We start from the raw sequence: 22,776 nt of genomic DNA, 5'->3' as shown, positions 1-22,776 counted from the left end.
GCTACAGGAAGGCATATGACAGTCCAGGTTCCAGAAATTCAGCGCAAGACTATCAAAAGCTGTTAGAGAAAAGAAACAAATCATCTCTAAAGGAAAACCCAACAGGATCACAGCAGACCTTGACACAAACTTAAGTGAGGGCGACCTTGGAGTGAATTATTTCAAGCCTTAAAAGAAAACAACCTCCAACCAAGACTGATGTACCCTGAAAAATTATCTTTTAAAATGATGGAGAAATAAGATACTTCCCTGATAAAGAACACCTGAGGAAATTCACAACCACCAAACTAACAGAAAGTTCTAAAGGACATTCTAGAAAGAGATAGTTAAGATTACAATTGCATGAACTCCCATAGAATAAAACCATCAGGCAAGGCAAGCAATTAAACAGAAGGGAAAGAAAACAAACCAACAACAGGAAAATAATATGACAAAGATAAGTCGATACAGAATAGTTATAACCATCAATGTAAATGGCCCCAATTCATCCTATCCAAAATGCACATCCAAAATGAATATACACTTTTAGAAGAAGAAACATAAACAGCAAATAAATATATGAAAAAGTGTTCAATATCACTGATCATGTGAGAAACATTAAACAACCCTGAGATGCCATCTTGTTCAGAGAGAATGCTATTATGAAGAAATCGACCAATAACAAATGCCAGTGAGGCTTTGGGAGAGAGGGAACCCTTCTCCTCTGTTGGTAGGAGAGAGACTAATACAACCACTATGGAATTCAGGATGGAGATTTCTCAAAAAACTAAAACTAGAGGTTTCGTTTGATCCAGCTATTCCTCTTCTAGATCTCTTCCTGAAAGAATTAGAGTCATCATCTCACAGTGATATATCTATGACCATGTTTATAACAGCCCAATTTTTAATAGCTAAAGCTTGAAAACAACTCATGAATAAATAAAGAAAATGTGGTATTTATATACAATGGTATTTATATATTTAAACACAATGGCATTTATATACAAATGTGGTATTTATATACAACTCTGCCATAAAGAAGGATAAACTTGAGTCATTTATAGGTAAACCTTGAGATATAATTTATAGCGAGATAATGAAGACATATAAGAGTAAAAAGTATTTCACATAGACTAACTAGGTTCTGTGACCAGAATGTAGTTAAGCTAAGAAACAATAGCAAAAAAGTTCAGGTTGGCCTCGAACTTGCAATGATCCTCCTGCCTTAGCCTCCCTAGTGCTAGGTTATTAGATGTATGCCACCATATGTGGCCCTACAAAAGGTAATTCTTTTTTTTACACTTTTTTTTTCTTTTTATTGGTACTGGGGATCGAATTCACGACCGCCTGCTTGCAAGGCAGGTGCTTATGCCGCTGAGCTAAATCCCCAGCCCCCCAAAAGGTAATTCTTTAAAAAAAATCTCATGCATAGAGCAGCGGTGGTGGCACATGCTTATAATCCCAGCACCTGCGAGGCTGAGGTTGGAGGACTGCTGTGAGTCTGAGGCCAGTCTGGACTACATGAAGAGCTCGAGGCTGGCCTAAAGTACACAGTGAGAACCTGTCTCAAAAACTAAAACCAAAACAAAAAAACTCCTACCTATTAAAACCATTTTTTCCATTATACTTAGGTCAGAGAATCAATTGAGAATAGACTAATGAAAATGCCCAAATTTGGGAAATGTAATAAAGATTGTACTTAAAAGAATTTGAGGCTGAAAATTCTTATATTAGAAAGAGAGAGGCCAGGCACAGTAGCACAGGCCTATAATCCCATCATTCAGGATGCAGGAGGATCTCTGGGAGTTGGAGGCCAGGCTGGGCTACATAGCGAGATTGTGTTTAAACAAACAAACAAACAAACAGGGGCTAAGGATGAACCAGAGAAGCATCCAACTTAAGTAAAAAGAACACTAGAAAACATGCACTAATATTCTAGGTGTTTTCTTCCTTCAGAGAAAATGCATTTATTAAAGAAAGAACAACAAAAACACACCATTCTCTTGCAGTCACGTTGTTAAGTGTTGACAGAAGACCATCCTTACCTTCCAATCTCGTTCAGCTCAGTATAAGCAGAGTCAAAGTTTTCCTTCCAAGAAATAGTGGCGCCATCTGCAGCCGCATCTTCGGGAGACAGAGAATACATTGCTGACATTGAGCATTTCACATGGGGATAAACAAAAGGTTAAGAGCAGAGCTCCAGCATAGCAACAAAATGATGCTCACATCCAAATACGGAGGCTTGCCAGTGGGAAGGCTAGTTTTACAACATCATCAAGGGAAAATTGACAAGATACACTGAAACTTCAGGGTCAGAGTCTCTCTGTCATCTCCCTACACAAAAGCAAAACTTGGGATAATCAGAAATGCAGCTCCCAATGGTTTACATGTAGAAATTTGTCCCCAGCACCACACACACAAACGCACACCAACAGGTAGAAATTTGGTAGACACGTAAAAAGGGAGAGTGGAACACAGTAAGTGCTTAGCAAGTGGGTGAGCGCTACGGACTGAGAGTGAAGAAGACGGGAAGGCACAGATCAAGGGAGCAGGAGAGGAAGGCGTGCTCAAGTGTTCCTCGGACAGGAGCTGCTCCAGTGTCCCGACTGCTTTGACTCTGGCGACAGTGATGCCATGGCAGCTTTGCCTTGTATGACGGTACAGACAGATGCACATGCACACACACACACACACACACACACACACACACACACACACACAAGTATGCAGGTCAATATATACTGTGCTGCGGGGACTGATGCTGGAGACGCACTCATGCAGGCCAGCTGAGCGAGCCACTGGGGAAGAGGAGCTGCATTAGCAGCTGGCTCTTCTGATCCCATGCTGCTCCCCTCAGGCTGTCCCACAGCAGAAGGTGGCTCACCACGTTGACTTCTGAGGGCACAGAGCCCCAGAGCCATGGTTTCTCAGTGAGTCACAGGCTCGTGGGAACAAGTCAAAGTCACCAGAAGGGAAGTGACTAGGCTGGCAGAGGGAGCAGGGGCAGAGGACATGTCCTGACTCATCTGGGGAAGAAGAGTGGCTGAGGCCCGCTGGGGACTCCAGACTTCCTTTAATCCAAAGAGCCATGGACCCATGTGCGAAAGTACCATGACAACCACCCTCTTGTCCTTGACACACACATGCTACTCTCATGCATGACCTGAAATATCACAAATATTAGAGTACTCCTTTAGGCTAGCAAGTTTCTTCTCCTAAAATGCCCCTGCGATGAAAGTGGGCAAAATTAAAACCATGTGTGTAAAATAAATTGTGTGTATATATATGTCTATATCAGTATATTTTAATTTCTAACAAACCTACATAAAGATGCATCTGCACTGACAAAAGAAATTCCTGGAGGGTATGTTGGGGGATGTGAGGGCATCAAATACTCATTTTGCAGGGAAATCATGCAGCCAGGTTGCTGTTCTCTTCCTGTTTGAAGTTGGCCAGTGGGACTGTGAGGACTTGGCTGCCTACAGAGATGCCCAGGTCAGAGTGGGCTGTGTCTTCCTGTCTCCACGGGGAGCATTCAGAACCTCTGGGGCTTGTGACTCCCTCCATGTTTATTCCTGGGGTGATACTTGGCTCTCCTGGGAACCCTGCAGGCACAGGATTAGCCAGCTCAGCAGTCTTAACTTCTGTGCCAACATATTCAGAGCCCCACTTGATAGAACCCTTCACCAGGTGCTGAAGTCATTAGACTAAAGCTGCCAAGCAGCTCCAGGTCACCTTCCTCACAGTGGCCTGCTGATGCCGTGTGAGCTTGTGACCACGGGCCAGGCGCCGCGGCCCCCCTGCCTGGCTGGGACTCACCATACTCTGGAAGTCGCACAAACTCCGAGGGCTCGCTGGGAAGGCTGATTCCCCAAGGGTTGCTGGCACTGACTCTGAACTGATAAGGACACCCAGGACTAAGGTCTTCGATGACGAGGTAAGTGTCCAAGGTCGAAGCCACTGACTGTTGCCAGACCTGGGAACCTAGGACACAGTGTCAGAGGACAGGGAGAGAGACAAAGCCACAGCCACATTGTTTCAGCAGACAAAGAAAGGAAAATGGGCACATCTGATTCAGCACATAGCTGTGGTCACTGCACCAGCCTCTGAAAGCCTGTGGGGGGTCAGCAATGGCTTGCAGGGATCTAAACCAGACCCTATGTGGACGGTTGTGGAAGATGTCAGCTGATGTCACAGAGAAACACGTGGCAAAGGGTTAATGAAACCAGAGGAAAATAGTATAAATCAATTACAGAATGAGAGAAAATAACTTTGGAAATTGAAACGAACTGGAAAGGAGCACCAGGTGTGTATAACACGGTCTGGCGGGGGTCCTCACAGCTCTTGTGGAGTTCTGTCACTTAAACCCATGGAAATTTGATGAAGTAACAGCATGAAACAAACTGAGCCTCAGAAATCCTGAACGATCTTTCCAAGAGGGCGTAACCATGGCGAGGGGCTCTGAGTGTTGCTGGGACAGTTGTGACGCTGTGCAATGGGTCTCCCAGCCCCGCACTCCCACCTGTGCTAACCTGGGAGACCCAGTGGGGTGGCCTAGGAAGGAGGCCTCGGTAAATGGCTCTATAGCTACAAGGCCTGCTCAATAAAAAAGAAGGCAGAAGATTTCAGAGAAATTAGAGAAGAGGGAATGGTTTCGGCTGGGGAACGGGCAAGCAGTTTCCATCTGATTGTTCACTTCATAATGTGGTTCAGACATATGTCATTAACAATTAGAGCTACCTGGATGCATTACTGATTGATTGAGGAAGCATCTTTTAAAATCTTATTCTGAATAACCAAATGGCAGGCTCAGTTATTTCCAACTACTAAGGAAATATATGTACTTGTAGCACAGAAAAGTAACAAATTTTAAAAGCTTAAATTGCAAAATTTTAAGTTGTGCCATTAAAATATGCACACATACACGTGCTCTATGACTTTTTATCCAAGGGCAGAGGAGTGGAATCCTAGGAAGCTGTGGAGGGCTGGGCCTGGTGCCGGCCCTGCCTCTCTGTAGGTCTTAGTCACCTCAGCCACAGGTCCCCACTGTCCCCATCTGGATGCAGTGAGTAGAGCAGGGCACGGGGGCACTGGGAACCCCACTTACTGCTGTGATCATGTCAGGGAGGTTTAGAGCTCTTAGCAAACTGGCTGCTCACGCTTGCAGGTAGAAAGCACCTGGACCTGGCCCAGAGGCCTCTGTGTTGAGCTGGAAGACACCATGAGGCAGGGCCTTCCAGAGGTATGGGGGCTCAGGCTCCGTCCCTGAGGGGCCTCCCTGGAGGCAGAGAAACAAAGGAGCAGGGTGCACACCTTCCTCCCGGTACTCCACAGTGTACCCTGAGATGGTGCAGTTTCCTGTGCTGGCTGGCGGCAGCCAGCGGAGAATCACAGAGGTGCAGCTCCTCTCCTGGGCGATGGGACGGTTGGGAGCCGCAGGGACACCTGTGGAGGCAGACAGGAGGGGTCAGCGCTGCTTCTGCAGAGACTGGCATTTCCCACCGGGTAGAATGGCTCGTTGGACACGTGGTCTGGTCTAGTCTCAAATACTCCCTGTGATGCCCACCAGGTTCTCTAGACCCACAGGCTTGGGACTCACCCTGTGGTCTGATGATCTTCCTCGGGTTAAACACTGCGTGCTAGGAAGAGAGCATGGTCAAGGGACCATGCATGAGGCTGCAGTAGCTGGCAGAGAGTGCTTACTAAAGATTAAAGATGCATTCTCTTTCTTTTTTTCTTTCTTTCCTTCTTTTTTTTTTTTTTTTTTTTTTTTTTTCTGTACCAGGGATTGAACCCAAGACCATGCGCTTGCAAGGCAGGCACTTATGCTGCTGAGCTAAATCCCCAGCCCAGAGATGCATTCTCTTTCTATTGGCCAAAACTTTATTTTGGAGTTTTCTTTTTTTTTTTTTTTTTTGTCTTTTTCCTTTTTATCGGTATCGGGGATTGAACTCACGAATGCCTGCTTGCAAGGCAGGCGCTTATGCCGCTGAGCTAAATCCCCAGCCCTTATTTTGGAATTTTCACACAGTATCGTTTCTTCTCTGGGTCTCAGTGAGCTTTGATCACATTCACTTACAGTGTTTGACTAACAACTTCCTAGTGACAGAACAGAATGGTGGTGGCCAGGACTACAGGAGGGAGGAATGAGGAGCTGCTACCGAATGGATGTGGGTGGAGTTTCAGTTTGGGAGAGCGCAAGAGTTCTCTGGATGGATGGATGGATGGACGGATGGACGGATGGATGGATGGATGGATGGACAGATGGATGGATGGATGGATGGACAGATGGATGGATGGATGGATGGATGGATGAGTAGATGGCAAAATATGGAGGTACTTCCACTGAGCTACTTAAAAATGGTAAGATGGTAAGTACGTTGTGCTTTTTAAATGCCGAGTGGTAATACAAGGAAAGAAAGAGACTGTACCTTGCACCTTGACTGTAGCAGATGTGGACGTGGTTCCGTGGTCATTAGTGGCTATGCAGGTATAAATACCACTGTCTTGGGGCATCAAGTTGCAGATCTTCAGGGTGATTTCTCCAGAATCACTAGGGACACAAAAGGAGGAGCTTCAGACTCCAGTCATGAGACAGTGTACTGGGGGTAAAACTTTCCCAGGGTTGGCACGTGGTGTGCTGAGCTGAGAACCTGTAGGCTGGGGCTAGCCTATTCTGTGCTGACCACTACCCCGGGATGACCACTTTGCCTCTGCATCCTCGTGACCTCATATATGGATAAAATTGGTGGAAATAAGGGGCAGAATAAGGAATTACATAAGATAAAAAAATAGAAGATGATTCAAAATATATAAAGTCCTGCATAAGCACCAGCCTGTAATATGGTTAGTATTATATATCACCACTAGCAACTTTTTCCTAAATTACTTTCAGTCACACAAATCAATAATGAATAGTACAGAAATACGGGAAAACTAAAGAATGAAAATACTTAAATACTTGAAATCCTGCCTCAAAACCATAAGTGAATTTTAAAAAAGGTAATTCCTTTATCTACGTGTTAATTTCTTCCACTGGACCCAGCAGGGTCCAAGAGCACCCTGAAGGGAGAAGGGCCCCAGGAGGCTTACATCAGAAGCCAGGTCAGCCCTGCCCCTTTCCAGGGCTGTGATCTCTCCTGGGCCTTCAGAGCCCCACAAGGCACAGACACTCACGCCGAGTTCCTTGGGGCCACAGATGTTTTTGACCTGGCTGGGAATCACTGCTGAGAACACCAGGAAATGGTACTATTGTTCTCTGTTTCACGACACACAGATGCTAAGTAAATGGATGACAGTTTCTTGACTTCAGGTGTTCCCTGCCTCAGGGATTCTTATGTGGTTAGGGCTTGCTACTGTTTCTACCGAAAGCAGCAGGACACAATGAAGTTTACAGTTAGCAGCAATAATTGTTAAAAAAATGGTTGAGAGATGGCCAAATGGTCCAATGGTTTTCTTTTTGCAGAAGTATGATTGTGGCTTGATTTTCCACTGAGCGTTTTAGAATGAGTTTTTCCCTCCTTCTTATAAAAGTGACTTTAGGTCACAGCGTCTGGAAGGGCCCACAACACACCAGGGTGCCCAGAGGGGAGGACCACATTCCTACCTCAGGTCTGGGGCCTTCACTACCCCTCCTGACTTAGAGATTTCCCCAGCGGTCCTTAGGGACTGATCCTCTGACAGGGCTGCTGTAAGATAAGGACTGTGAAGCTGATACTTGACCTGAGATATAAAAATGTATGCTTTGCTTTGTCTTACATGGTCCAGAATGCAGTCTTCCCAGTTCTTACTGGCCCCAAATGTGTGTCTGTGGTGCTGAGTTACATCAGCTGTGTGGGCCAGTAGTGTTCCCAGGGCCGGGCCAGGGCAGGATCTAGTGTGGGCAGCCAAGGCCAGTCCTCAGTCTTAAGCCATTGGGTGCTCTGTCAGGGTCCACAAACCTATGGTTTTCCCCTCAATTTCTGATGACGGTCAAGTGTCCTGGGGCAGCTCCTGGGGAGACTGTAAGCCACACAGAGCTGAAGGCCAGCGTGAGTCCCTGGATGCCTACTCAAGGTTGGTGCAGACACCGGGCCCTGAGCTTACCAGGAGGAGACTGCGTATGTGGCTGAGTTGTTGTCCGTGTCCAGGATGTTCTGGTCTGGACCCTTCCAGGTGATGGTGGGCTTCGGCCGTCCACAGACTTTGCACTGCAGTATCACTGTGTCCCCGAGCAAGCAGGTCACATCCACTAAGGGCATGAGGAATTCTGGGGCCACTGTGATCAAATTGATATACGTTCATACCATTTGTAACCACTTAGCATAAAACAGCTTTTAAAAAACACAGTATTATCATCCCTGCTCATGTTGTACAGCAATTCAAATAAACTTCTGCCTAACGTTGTTGAAATATCTAGGTCCTTTTGAACAGTATATTGAATGGTTATTGTATAAAAATTAGAAAATACGTAAAAAACAAAAAGGAAGGAAAGCTCCATGACCCAAGATAACTACTGTGAACATCATACAAACACACTTCTTACCAAAATTGAATCCCCTTAAACATATTACATGTCATAGTCTTCTTTACTGAATAGTTAATCATAACATCTTTCTTTGCCCATAAATACACAAGTATGTCACCACTGTGCAGTCTCCATCTGAATGCTAGAAACACTCTGACGTATTTAGCCAGTCCCCACATTCTCAGCTCTACCCCTTTGTAACTCACCTTCTTGGATGAAATTTGGATTTAAGATCTGAAAAACACAAAGAAACAGAAAATTGCTTGAATCCTAAGCAACTAAGAGCGAACGAGACTTTTGCCCTACTGAAATAAAAAGCAAGCACCATTTAGGAGACGAAGCCTGCAGCCCCACCGGCCCCCTGGCTCTCTCTCCAACATGAAGGGCGCTTAGGTCCTCTCCTGTCCCCTGCGGTGTGTCCTAGAGACCCACTGTCCCTTGGTGGTCTGTCACTTGCGGACCACCTCCTCCTTCCCCCTCTCCTCCCCTCCCACACACGCCCCTGCATTCACATGCACTTGAGCAATGCTGTTGCTCTGCTTCTTCCCAGTTAGGAGTTTTCAGAAACACAGGACCTGAGCGCCATCAAACTACAAAGGTCACCGAAGTGAGTTCACCCAATGGTTTCCTTCCAAATGTTCTGTTTCACCTCCGTTCCCCCAGCAAAGGAAACTTCCTTTTGAGCAGCTGAATGCAGAGCTTCTCTGGTGGGAAAAAAGAGGTCCATCTGCCCATCCTGTTCCCACATCTCTTAGAGCCGAGGGCAACATGAAGCCGCTCACTGTTGTGACCTCTGTGATGCACAGTGGGGGAGGCAGAGATTCAGGCTAAGCGACTTGCCTAAGCCCACAGCCAGCTCTCAGAGGAGGTGCTGGAGCTCCCTGTGCACACCACGCTGTCTGCCTCAGGGCGACCCAGGTCTTTCACACAAGGAAGAACACTGTGGCCAACTAGCCATCCTGAAAAGTTACCCCTTCTTGAGAGCATGGGCACTTCTACACCCTCCCTCTACCCCATCCTTTCTGTTACCTCTAAGCAGGCCAGGGCACACCAGGCCACAAGACCCAGCATGGCAGAAGATGCATGGGCTTCAGAGACTAAGACTCAGGGTTACCACTGATTTACTTAACTAACATCAGTTAACACCAGTTTCTTCCACTATAACACAGGGATAAATATCACAAAAATTAAATGAAGTATGTATGTCAAATGCTTAGCACAATGCTTGACACATAAGGAGTACTCAACACCTGTTGAAAAAGATTATCTACTTTTCCTAAGCAGACTACTATTACAGTGGTTTATCTCTCATAATTTATCTTGCAAAATTATTCCTTCATAGTGAAGCCTGAAAACTCACACTCCTTGCCGAATAGCATACATTCACGCTCACGTCCCTGGGCTTTCCCTATCCACACTAACATGCATGGCTGCTCTGTGTTCTCTTTTGGAGGGACCGCGGTGAGCCCTATGGAACACAGATGCTGTGTCCTCCTTTGGTGGTCCTCAGTCCCTAACCAGGGCAGCTTTAAGAACACAAAAAGACCAATGTCTGGGCCTCAGGGTTGTTCAATCTCTCTCTCTTTCCTGCTTTATTGGCGTGAAATGGAGATTCTGAAAGCTCCTGCAGTGACTACTCCCATGCAGCCCGCCTCGAAGCCTGCTGGAAGTTCTGGTGTTACTCAAGGCAACTGATTGATGAACCATTTCCCATCTCTGGGGCCTTTACAGTGGTGGGCAATGCCGGAGGCATTTTGGAAAACTCCTGCTTGTCTACACCTAAGAGAATGGATTATGGTAGGGCCAGGAACATAAAAGGCGGCTCCCGCTGAGCAGGTAAACAGCTGACCCTGGTGGGCAGCACTGTGCGGAAGAGAGCTGGCCTGGGTAAGGCGGGAGGATCACATCCAGGTCAGCCACTGACGGACAAAAGGAAGCTGAGAAGGTTTTCTGACCATTAACAGCGGTTATCCCAGAGTGGAGCCCTGAAGGGTGGCTCTTTCCATTCTGAAAACGCTGACTGAGCCCACGCTCTACGCTAATTTCTATGTGCAGTTTTGTGGACACGGAAATACTGAGGCACCGGCCCTGCCCTCAGAATGTACAAAACAATCTGAATTTTGGGTGATTTTTTTTTCTTTCTTTCTTTTCTAACTTGGGCTTTCCAAATACTCTGCAATCGATGAGTTTCACCTTGGTTAATTTTTTCACGGGAAAAGAAAGATGCCATCAGACCTCCTGGACTACAACTCCTCTGAAGACAGAAGCCATCTGTTGCCCATCTGTGTGCCTCAGTCCCCTCACCCAGAATCTGCATCTAATACATTTTTGCGAATGAATATTTGACCTTTGGCCTCATTTCAGTTTTCCCAAGAATTCAGGACTAGCTCATAAATAGAATCTCAAAATAGGACCAAAAGATAGATAAAACAATGAGTTATGGGTAAATGACTAATACTATTTGGCTACAGCATGCTTGCAGACACAGAAGGAAGGCAAACTTTCAGGAAAATGATTAAAAAGCAGTGTTATCAAAGCAGCATGCAGCTCAGCAGCTCCGGACTCTGGGAGCAGGCAGAGCAGTGCCCCAGCCCCAGGCCAGACATACTCTCCTGCCTTGAACAACATTCTCAAGCAACCAGGCTTTGGTTTAATCCAGAAGTTGGGGACGCCATCCTGGAAGGGTTGCTGGATGCAGACTCAATTGCTTTGATAATTTACTGAGCTGACCCTTGTCCAGGTTGCAGGGCTAGGCAGGGAGCAGGCTGACACACTTTCTACCCTCAGTGGCTATTTAGCAGGAGAGACAGAATTCAATGACACGTTTGATGTAGTATTTGATGGGTCTTAATGGCTGGTCTTCAATAAACACAGAGCTTAAAACATTCTCCTACCCTGCTCCTACTTAATCAAAGGCACTTCAGTGTAGAAGCCACTCCTAGTGCTGTAAGCTTGGCTCAGTGGCCCGAATTCCCATCATGAAGGTGACCCATGAGGAGCAAGACATCCAATCCATGCCAGGAGTCTCACGGAGGAGACAACTGACAAAGTAACAGGTGCATATATACATTTCTTTGAAGTGCTTGGGATTGAACCACAGCCTGGAGCATGCTAGGCAAACATGCTACCACTGTGCTACACCACGACCCCCTATTATAAAATTTTATGTAGGGCTTCAAATTCTGTACAGTAGCAGGGATTCTATAAGAACACTTCAAACTGCTACTCAAATAATTTCTTATCTTTCCTGTCACTTTTAACCCCAACTGGGTTACATATACTATTGCATGCATGTACTGTATAATAAGCAAATATTCCTAGTTTGGGTGTAGAATTTAATGGGGATGCTGGACAGTTAGGTAGCCAACTGCAGCTTCTCCATCTAGAATAAACTCGTGGAAATCATTGGTCGTGGCTGGCCCAGGAGAGAAGAGTCCAACCTCAGCACAGGGTGTGGCTGCTAATGGTAACACTGTCACATCAGTGATGTGTGTGGCATTATTTGGTATAAGCTACTCTTATAAGCTAAACACCTTCACTTGCTGTTCCAAACCCTTGGAGGAATGCAGAAGCAGTGTGATTCATTCCCATTCCCCAGGTGGGATGAGGAAGTGAAGGGAAGGATTCTAGAGTGGCAGAGGGATGGACCTTTATCGTTCCTGGATTTTAGTCTGGAGCTCTTCCCATTACAGGATTCAGGGGAACAGGAAGGCTCGGGAATAGCATTGTGCAACTTTGTCTCTGGTGCCAAAGGACTACCTGCTTATCTTTGCTCCCTACGACTCTCTTGATTTCCCCTCTTCTTAGTCCCTTTAAACTCCTCCGGCCAGGACCCCCAGCCTAGGGAAGATTCATGCTAACGTCTTTCTGACTTTGACTCTGGATCATGCCCCTTGGAGGATCCATTCATCTTTCCTCGTTGATACAGACTGGGAATGCAAAGGGAGAGTCATGACCTTCTTCCCACACGCAGTCTGGTTATCTGTGTGTCTGTCCATGGCTCCCTATAAACTACATGTAGGCAAGATGGTAAGATCTGATACGTAAATGCTCCACATTTCTCAAATCAATGAAAATTTAAAGTGGTGGGATTTTGGAGAGGAGAGCTGAGAAAAAGTCTCCCATGACTTGGAACGCTTTCCAATTTCTGTGAACTGGGAATATGCTTTTCTTCAGCACTCCATTGGTCAGCCAGTATCTGAGATTCAACCACAGTCGTCTTCTTCCTCAAGTCTGTGCTCTCCTCAAGATGGGCATCAAGGGCTCTGCTCAGGAGTTGCCATGCATCAGGGCGTCTCACCTGTGCTGCAGGTGCCCTGCCAGACTGGGGCACCCTTAGAAGACAGGAACCCTGTCATACATTTTATTAATTTTTCTGAAATTAAAAAATCTAGTATTGTATCTTTTATTTATTTGAGTTTCCTAAAATAAAAATAAATAAATGTTGGAGAAGAACTACTTTCCCAGTAAGGAGATTCAGAGCTTTAAGCATGAGCACTTTGTTTAGTGGGTATTGGTAGTGGCTGCCTGTTCACTGTGCATTGCATTGGTGAGACAGGCTTTTATAGTATTCGTGTTAGTGTCATCTCGGACAAATCACAGACACATGTACTGTAAGGGTTAGAGGGGTGACTAGTCTCTTTCTCTTCATTTTCTTTATCTGGAAATGAAGAGCCGAGTCATGCACTTTCAGATTTCCCCCAACTTTTTTCTGAAAATAAGAACATACTAGAGTATCAGTTGGGTAACAATCCTCAGTGTTAAATATGTATCCTGATAAAAAGTGTGTGGTTATTTTATGCAGCATTAGAGTTGTAAATTTTATTTAGACTATATACTTCGGGGTTTTTTTTTTTTTTTTTTTGGTCTTTTGAGACAGGTGTTCATTATGCAGTTCAGGCTGGCCTTGAATCCACTTTGCAGCCAGGCTGGCCTTGAACTTGCAGCAATCCTCCTGCCTCGGCCTCGTGAGTGCTGGGATTACAGGCATGCACCATCACATCTGGCTTATTCACTTAGTTTTGACACTGTGGTTCTAATGCTTGTTAAAGTTTTGATGCTTTGAAAGAGGAAGAGACTGTTACAAAGGCAAGTTAGAAAAAATAATTGTAGTGATTCAGTTGTTAGGCAATAGTATTTTTCCCCTACATGTAGAATTTTCTATTAAAAAAACTTCCATATGAAGTAAGATAGGACAGAGATTTTTCAAGATATTTCACACTGAAAAATCAATAAACAGGGTTAAAGATTTGTTTGAGCAGAGGCAAAAAAAAAAAAAAAAGCAGGTAGGGAATACAAAATCGAAGTTCCACTTTTTTCTGTCTTTTTTTTTTGAGACAGGGTCTCGCTGTGCAGTTCAGGCTGGTCTTGAGCTCACAACGATCCTCCTGCCTCAGCCTCCCGAGTGCTGGGATTACAGCGTGAGCCACCACACCCGGCTATATTTTTTTCTTTCTGTTACCAAGAATCAGGCCTTGGATAAACCTCATTAGCTATGATACTGCCACTGTGCAAAGCCTACCTTTTTCATGAAGGATAAACATCCTGTATTAAATAGCGCTGTTAGAGATGGTTGACCACTCACATTCCAATTTAGAAAAGTGAACACAGAGACATGGACTTTTCACTAGAGTTTGGAGTCCTCCTCCCATCCCTCCCCCCCCAGGGAGCTTCTTGTAGACTTGGGAGGGTTCCGTTTCTGACCAAGAGATTATAATCATTTTATTTTAGGCAAGCTTTCTTTACCACAAATCTGAACCCGACAATCCTTTCTCCACAACTTGGTCCGCCCTCCTCCTGCCAGCTCCATGTTTTATGGACCGTCAGTATCATCAGTTATGCAGCTGAACATAGCACCTTGCATACATCGGCAGATCAAATACTTGTTGAATCAAATTAACTGAGGTCACTAGATGGACAAGTACTGAGTCTCCTGGCCAGCTAATCGCGTGATCTTCGTTGGCATGTGCAGGGTGTGACCCGGGTGCTCACTGTAAGCCTTACACATTTCCTAAATGTTTTCCTTCCTTGGGAACGGGAGGGGGTCGGTGTGATGTGGGAGACGGGATGGGGCCAAGACCTAGAATCTGAGGTACAGTGGTTGGGAGTAACACGCTGCTGCTGGTGTAAAACGCCTGTTCTCTCTGGGAGACTCAGGAGCCAGCGGGCAGCGTCCAGGAGGAGGGGGGGGGCAGCTGCAGAAAGGGCGTCTCAGGAGGGTTCCGCTGGGATAGCAGAGGGCGCCAGGCGGCAGGGCTTCCTCCGAGACAGGAAGGGGTCCACAGTGGTCCCCAGCCGCTTAGCTCCTTCTGGAGGGAAATCCAACCGTTTTCTTGATTTTTCTTCGAAATGGGAAAGCAATGTAGCAAGAGAAAATGTATCAGGTAAAGTAAACCAGTGCTGAATAATATAAACTGAACTTGGGGAGCTTAACTGTGCTTTTTTTTTTTGGCCTGTTAGTGCCCAAAACTGAGTAATGATGAAATTTTGCTTAGAAAACTAGTTGACAACTGACTTCCAAAGAAAAAGACTCTGGTCTCATTTTTGCCAAATCCATCATAATCCAATCACAAACATGTTTCAAAATTACAGAGTGGGGCTGAAGGAATAAAAAATAGTCAGAGAAAACTCAAACCAAGAGCCCCAGGCCAGCTCTGAGCTCTCCTGGATGAGCTAAAACGCCTGCACACTGCCTCTTCTGTTTCCTGTACAGCTGTTTCGCACGAACCTCTGTGGACAGCAGGAAGGGGAAGGGTTTTGGATGGTGATATCTGGCCATAAAATTAACAGATTAAAAAATATATACCTGGGCTACAGCTGCAGCTGCAGGGTAGAGCACTTTCCGGAACGTGTGAGGCCCTAGGTTCAACCCCAAGCACCACAAAAGGATTAAACGAAAATTTCTAAAAATGTTCTGCTCACTCCCTTTGTGGGTTTTTTTGGGGAAGGATCTTGCTGTGTAGTTTGGGCTAGCTTTTAACTCACTATGTAGCCCAGGCTGGCCTTGAACTCATGGTGATCCCCTTGCCTCGGCCTCTTGAGTGCTGGGGTTACAGGCATGCACCATAATGTCTGGATTTGCTCATTTCTAGATAAATGTAAGAGAAGCTGAAATTTAAAAATGTTAATGTGGCTTTGGGGAGAAAAAAGAATTGGGATGTTGTGTACACGTATCAATTTCCCACAATATAATCATTATGTACCGCAAACATGTACTTAAAAAATTAAAAAAAGAAAAAAAAGTAACAGTTCCAAACAGCCACAGACCTGTCTGCTTCAACTACTTTCTTATGCCTCCATGTTTCACTGTCATTTAGTACTAAGTATTTTTCCCTATAGCCATGACTTTTCTTTGACTCAATCAATTGTAATGAAAATGCTTTTCATTTCCAAATGATTTTTAAAGAAATATCTTCTCGTTTCCAGTTTCTAACATTGTGATTGAAAACTTGGGTGCACATGCCGTTGACTCCTTAGGTTTTTGGTTGTTGCTGAGATTTCCTTTATGAGTAATGCAGTCAAGTTTTGTAATGAGTTCCGTGAGTTTCCCAGGAGAATGTTTAGTCACTTGTTGGATGTGGGTCTCTATAGACATCCATGTGCCAAGCATGCACATGATCTCGTGAGTGTTTCTAGCTAAAACCTTTTCCTGCACCCATTGGCATTCTAGTTAAACACTTAGTGTGTTCTCAAACATAAAAAAAGATGAAGGTATGAATTTTAACAGAATAAGGAAGTGCACCACCTATCTCACAGAAAGCTGAGGAAACAGGGACAGAGGAGGTGTCAGTTACCGTGTGTGCTGTGATCTCCAAGTGGCCCCCGTAGCCAGACCTGAGTCGGGAAGGCACAGACTTGGGGTTAGGGATGGTGCAGGGTGGCTTCTTGGCTCAGGATCTTGACTTTGTGTGAAGTCTTCATGCATGAGGCTCCGAGTCTTTTTCCTTAATGAGTTGGCTCTGACTACATCCTGCCCCTAAATGTCTTTTACTGGCAAAGCAGCTCTTCAGTCTTTAGAGCCACAGGAGATGAGGGCTTGTTCTGTGGACTGAGAGTGGCAGGTTGATGTGGGGCTCTTTGCAGGCCCTGAGTGGGGTGTGCATGGCCTGAGGCCTCTTCCTTGGCTCCTGGGCTGTGCTCAGCGTTTCCAGTGTTTTCCGGCCTCTTTTCTGTGTTTCCTCAGCCTACCTGTGAACCTCTGCCAGGTCCCGCCAGGTCAGGGCAGGTGTGTCTCAATCTACCTGCCGGCTTTTACTTTCCATAACTCTTCTCATGTACCCAAACACATGACTTCTCACACTGTGCTGGGAACCTTCCTACCTCAGGGCCTTGGCTAGTGCTCTTTCCTCACTTTTTAACTTCCTCTAAGACTGGTTACGTCCTATCAGGCCATCCATTGTATATGCTAGCGTGACGAGACTCAGGGACCGTGTTTGCTGGCTTTCCTGGGAGACGAGCTGCCCAGAACACATAACCCTTGAGCAGCTGCTTCACCTCCCTGAGCTTGGCTTTCTCACCTATAAAACTGTAGCAATGGTAATGGTACCTATGTCCTGATGCTTTTGGGAGCAAACGCCTCTGCACAGGGCCAGGGACCCAGAAAAGACTGCTAAGTAGTAGCTACTATTCCTAGAAGCCCAGTGTTTGAGCATGTAAATATTCGTGAGTAAAAGACTGAGAACGATTAATTGCTCCCTCTCCATGACCCTATCACAGCAACCTGTAAGTTTGTCATGCAACAAACTAGCTTGCCTCACCATACTGTTGTTTCCTTTCTTTTTCTTCTTTTTTTTGTTTTCTGGGGCACGAACCCAGGACTTGTGCAGTGAGCTACATCCCCAGCTACCCTCCCTCCTTTAATTTTTTGAGGAAGTTTTACAAACTCACTTAGTTGCCCAGGCTGGGCTCAAGTCTGCCTCCCTGAGTACTGGGGTTGCAGGCATGCGTGCACCACCATCCCCAGTCTGTCCTCTTGTCCGCTGTATGCTTCTCATCTCATGCAATTTCCTGGCCCTTCGCAGTACTCACTGCAATGCCTTGGGGTGATCAAATTCTGGTCGAGTGACAACCAGCCCGTGAGCCTATGGGTAACATGTGTGGGGTTGGCCTTTTCTCCTCCCACAGAAGGCCCTGTGAGCAATGGTACCTCATCATCTCAATGTACATGAAATAGGCCAGGCCTTCAGATGGGTGAGGGTGCCGCAGAACACAACGGAGGGTCTGCTGAGAGATGGCGCTGGCCCAAGAAACAACTCCAGCCGAGGTGATTGAACTTCCTTTGTTGGCTGCTATGTTCCTGAGTCACTGGGAATGGGAATTCAGGGTAATTACCGCAACAGTCAAGGGACTGAATCGGTTGTGGAGGAAGAAATTCTCCTCTTGCAAGCTGATGAGCAGCAGGGGAGGACCTGAGCCTTACCAGCAGGCCCCTCCTCACCTTCTGGAGGCTGGGTCTCTCAGGTGCATTTTCATCACCTGCATGACCTTGATCTCTTTAATCCCCTCCTGCTAGGAGGGTTAGAAACCCCACCCTCCTGGCTTTGCTGTGGCTGTAAAGGGTAAGAAGCATGGAGGATGTGGGCAGTGCATGCTTTTCATAATTTTTCCTGAGATGAAACACCAGCTCCCACTAAGCCACCTTCCCTGGCAAAGCTGGGCACAGAGAAAGGGTCTCCAAGCCAAGGCCATCAGATGAATTACAAAGAAAATATTTTGTTGAGATGAGAGGAATACAATGCTTCACTTTCTTTTCCTCCCAAGCCTTCTTTTCATTAAATACTCTTTTTATATAAAATACAGAAATAGGCATCTTTGGAAACGGCTGGGAACGGCGGGAGGTCAGTCCCCTGACGAGCTGGATGCACATGCTTCCTTTGGCCTGTCCAGCCAGGTCATTTTGAAGCTCTGGATCTGGGACAAGGAACCTGGAGCAGCAGAGGCGGGAGGCAAAGGCCAACTCTTGGAAGACAGGGAAGACCGGGCCGGGCAATTGTGGGCTTGGGAAAAGCAGGAGGCTGTCTCTGGCCTCTTACATCATTTGCAGAGGCCGAAGTGGACCTAGGAGGAAATCTGCCCAGGCCATCCTGTCACAGCCCCTGCGAGGCTGGCAGAGTCTTTCAGTTCCCAGGTCTCATTGTTTTCAGAGGCAAATATCACCCCTGAGACCTGCATGGTATTCACCTGTGCACTTAGAGCTGAGACTCAGGAAAGCCTGAGACTCAGACATCTAACTGCCCCGCAGCCATGAAGCTGACAGTGTGTAGAATACAACTTAAGTTTTCTGATCCCTGTCTGATATTCTATGTGAAGGATTTTGCATGTCTGGTTTAGCCTTGGAAAGCCAAGACTGGTAGAAGAGATATCCTCTTCGTTGAGCAGAATAACACATTCATGCAGAAATACAGGCTGTAGGAGCTAGGTCTTCTCAGCTACCAGGGTCTGCATTTTAGACACAACCAGAAGGGGGTGCTCCAGCTGCTGCAGGACGGTGTGCGTGGGGAGGAACAAGAGCCAGGGAAAACCAGAAACTGCATCAGGGCAACTTCTAGTTTTCTAACAGAAAGCTACAGCTTATGAGTCCAGTTTCTTCTTTATAAGTGAAGGGGCTGGCAGGGGCTGGGGTGGGGAGCAGAGGTGAGTAGAGAGGTATTGCATGAAGGGCTGATGGTATGTTTGGGATAGTAGAAAGTTCTGGAAATGAACAGTGGTGAAAGTTGCACAATGTTGTCAAGGTACTTGATGCCACTGAATCATAGTCTTAAAAATAGTTAAATGACTGGTGGTGCATGCCTGTAATGCCAGCACTTAGGAGCCTGAGGCAGGAGGTTGCCATGAGTGTGAGACCAACTTGAGCTACATAGTGAGTCGAAGTTCAGCCTGAACTACAAAGTGAGACCTTGTCTCAAAAACAAAAACACACACAAAAAGCAAAAACAAACAAACAAAGCTAGGCATAGTGGTGTACACCTACAATCTCAGCACTGGGGAACTGAGCCAGGAGGACCACTGTGAGTTTAACAGCAGAATGAGTTCAAAGCCAATCTGAACTGCATAGGGAGACCTTGTCTCAAAAAAAAAAAAAAAAAAAAAAAAAAAAAAGAAGGTTAAAGTGATCAATTTATTTATAACAGTAAAAAAATAAGTGGGGGGGGGGAAGGGAATTAAAAATGATACATTGTGTACAAGTACCAAATCTTCACCATGAAGGCAATCATTACCTACTGCAAATGTGTACTTGTTATGGGTGATATGTTGTGTCAACTTGATAAGTTCAGATTAACTGAGAGACTCAGCAGGAAGCCAGGGTTCTTTGTAAATGTCCTCATCTAATGCAAAGAAAGGCAAGGAGATTCTGTGAGTGCAATATCTGCCTGGGACGGGGCTGTATATGCTATAGGAGGAGAAGAGGCTTGTTCTTCCTGTCTTTTGCTCTTGCTGCTGTCTTGAAGTGCTGCCCAGTGCCACCCTGCCTTGGAGCCAGCTGATTATAGGCTGAAACCTCCACACACAGTGAACTAAATAAAGCTTTCTTTTCTGCACTTCAGGTGTTGGGTGTTTTGTTTCAGCAAGGAGAGAAAAGCAAGCAAGATAGTTCTAATACAGAATTTAAAAAAAATAAGTGAAGGAATGGGGTTAACTAAAGATTTCTAAGTTTTTGTTAACTGAAAGTCTGATTCTTGCCCTGATTGGAAATTTCCTCTAAAATTAGCTTCTGTCTTCCACTCTGTGGTATCCCTGCGCAGACTTCATTCTCTGAGTGAAGGTTCTGGTGCTGGGTACTGAGGAGGGCAGCGCTCGGTCTTGGTGGTGGTTGAAGGGGCAGCACCCAGTGCCTGGGCTGAGATGGAGCCTGGCTGGACCCATGACAACCTCTTAACTCCGGTGGACTGGGCTTCTTGCCTATCCGTGGTATTGGGCTTTTACATAAAAATTAAAGTGCGCATAATTAGATTTGCCATAGAAACTGGGCTGAGAATCTTCATCCCGGTTGGATACAAAGTCTTATGTCTGGAGGTCGGCTGGCCTTCCAAACCCATCGTGTCTAGGTTGGTAGAGAAATGAGTCTGAAATACAAGAGCTGATGCAACCCTCAGAGAACATTTTGGGGTAGCATGATGGTGGAATTTGTGTAGCCTGGACTCTTGAGGAACTCCAGTACTACCCATAAAAGAGGCAGGCTTCTTAGAGACGGGCATTGGCTAAGAGGGCGTGTTTGACCCTGGTCTCTGGAGCTCTGGCTCCAACCGAGGGAATCAATGTGGACACAGCAGCGGGGTGCACGTGAAGAAGCTGGCAGCCGGGCGTGTGGTCCCCATCCCAGTAAATAGCAATTAGGAGTCTGAACTGTGCTGGAAAAAATGAATCCACTTGTTCCCAAGGGGCCCTCGTGTTTGCGGTATACCCTGACTTAGCTGGCTCTTCTTGCAGGCAAACTTCTCACATAGACCGTTTCCTTCCTTACTCGGTCCCCAAAAGTTTAACCAGTGCAGAGTAAGGCTGAATTAGGGATAGATGCTTAATTTTAGAACAGCTTTCAGGAAAGTGCGGGCGCGGATGGGTAGGAAGCTGGGCCACAGGAGGTTGCACTGACCTAGAGCCAGGGCTGTGGCAGCTGGGGCTGGGGCCTGCGGTTCTCCACAAGGCTGCCTCTACAGGACAAGGAAGAAGATGGGAACACCAGAGCCAACTGCCTCGCTTTACATAACTGGTGCTTTGTCAATCAGATTGCTAGGGTTTAAGTGCTCATTTCCCTCTAGTTAGCTTTCATGAATGTATTTTGTCACAATGCCATAACGGGACAGGGTGGTGTGTGTGGAGTTAGCAAACCGCTAGCGTGCCATCATGACATCAGAAAGTCCCCTTACCATCTACTGACCGAGGGAAACTAGACCACTTTGACGGTGTCATTGCCATGGAGGTGGAACATACGCAGCTAGGACTGGAATGAATGTACTAACTTCGGCCCAAGCACAGCTCATCTGCAAGGCAGGATCTGACATTTGGAGACCTGTCACAGGACAGCCACATGGTGTCAGGCTGGTAGCAGGATTCCCAGGAACAGAAGCTCAGCGCAGGCCGGGGAGGCAGCAGTTGAGTTCAACGTTACACATAACCTTTGAGAAAATCCTCTGCTTACATTGATTAGGTTGATTTTGTACTTTTTTTTGTACCTGGTTTCAAACTCACAACCTCATGCTTGCCAGGCAGATGCTTATGCCACTGAGCGAAATCCCTGGCCCTTGATTTTGTACATCTAATTTGTGTCGGAAAGTACTGGACACACAGTGCCAGGATGCCGGCTTTCCCTCTGTGCCTGTGAATGTGCCCAGAGTTGAATTCACAGCGGCAGCACACCCCGAAGAGTTCTGCTCTCCAGGGGTCTGCATTTATGCATGGCAGTGGGACACATACCTGTGATGGAAACTTCCAACCACGCTCCTCAAGGGTGTGGGCTAACTCAAAGACATTAATTTTAATTTTAAAGAAAAATCTGTGCCTTAACAACTGTGTTTGAAAACTTTTTGGATATGCATCAACGCGTTTTTAGCTGTTCTCTGCTCAGCATTAACATTCTAATGTCTTTGCTTCCACACTCAGTAGCACCTTCTAGAAATCTCAGTCCACATCTAGGAGCCTCAGGTGAAGGAGCATTGGAAATATATTCAGTTTATGAAACAAGACCAAGGGGTGTGTGTGTGAGTGCACTAAAACCCCCTAACACACCAGAACAGGATAAATTACCTTCCAAAAACACAGATACATGGCCTTTCCTTATCTTCTGTTTGTAGCTGGCATGTTTACCACATGCCAGCAACATTTAGGTGGAGATAAGTAAGGCACCACCAGTGCCTGTCAGCTGCCAGGTGCTGAACCCATGTCTACAGGTGCTTAGCCTATGAATGAAAGGAAAGCAGAGGCAGACACTTCCTCCAGCTTCCTCATTCCCTAAGATGTGTTTAGGATTCAAAGGCCGTATCCACATCTACCCACAGTGGGGCTCTCCACCGACACAGCCCTGTCAGATCTAGCTGTGGCAACACCCATACCCACAGGGACGTATTTTATCTTGGCAGGCTCCCATTTCAACTATTCGTCCCTGGTCTCATTCAACTATGTTGGCTCCTTCCACGCAGATTTATAGACTCTAGGGCCTCTTGGTCTTGGGTGTGATGGCAGTTGTCATAGTATGGAGGGAGACTTCTTTGAGATTAGGTCAAACTAGAAAAAGAATACTCCAAGTCCACATAGGTAAGAATAAAGCTTCAAAGGAAAAAACTTTTATTTGTTTGTTT

At 46.1% G+C, this 22,776-nt stretch overlaps 1 protein-coding gene across 5 annotated transcripts in view; it reads right to left on the bottom strand.

The window, feature by feature from the left end:
- Kalrn (kalirin RhoGEF kinase) overlaps window positions 1-22,776 on the bottom strand; it is a 581,802-nt gene that overhangs the window by 18,883 nt on the left and 540,143 nt on the right. For all 5 annotated transcript variants that reach the window (XM_063225109.1, XM_023562599.2, XM_013146376.3 and 2 more), the window contains 6 exons: window positions 8,692-8,719; window positions 8,065-8,236; window positions 6,411-6,532; window positions 5,293-5,424; window positions 3,799-3,963; window positions 2,025-2,103 (listed from right to left, as the gene is read on the bottom strand). In XM_063225109.1, coding sequence (XP_063081179.1) covers window positions 2,025-2,103; window positions 3,799-3,963; window positions 5,293-5,424; window positions 6,411-6,532; window positions 8,065-8,236; window positions 8,692-8,719 — 698 coding nt within the window. The remainder of the gene's footprint in view (window positions 1-2,024; window positions 2,104-3,798; window positions 3,964-5,292; window positions 5,425-6,410; window positions 6,533-8,064; window positions 8,237-8,691; window positions 8,720-22,776) is intronic.

Source organism: Cavia porcellus, unplaced genomic scaffold (assembly GCF_034190915.1).
Source record: "Cavia porcellus strain 051 isolate PalLab524CR breed Dunkin Hartley unplaced genomic scaffold, mCavPor4.1 scaffold_15, whole genome shotgun sequence".
Taxonomy (NCBI): domain Eukaryota; kingdom Metazoa; phylum Chordata; class Mammalia; order Rodentia; family Caviidae; genus Cavia; species Cavia porcellus.
The sequence above is the reverse complement of the archived record's forward strand: the minus strand, read 5'-3'. Positions and strand labels throughout refer to the sequence as shown.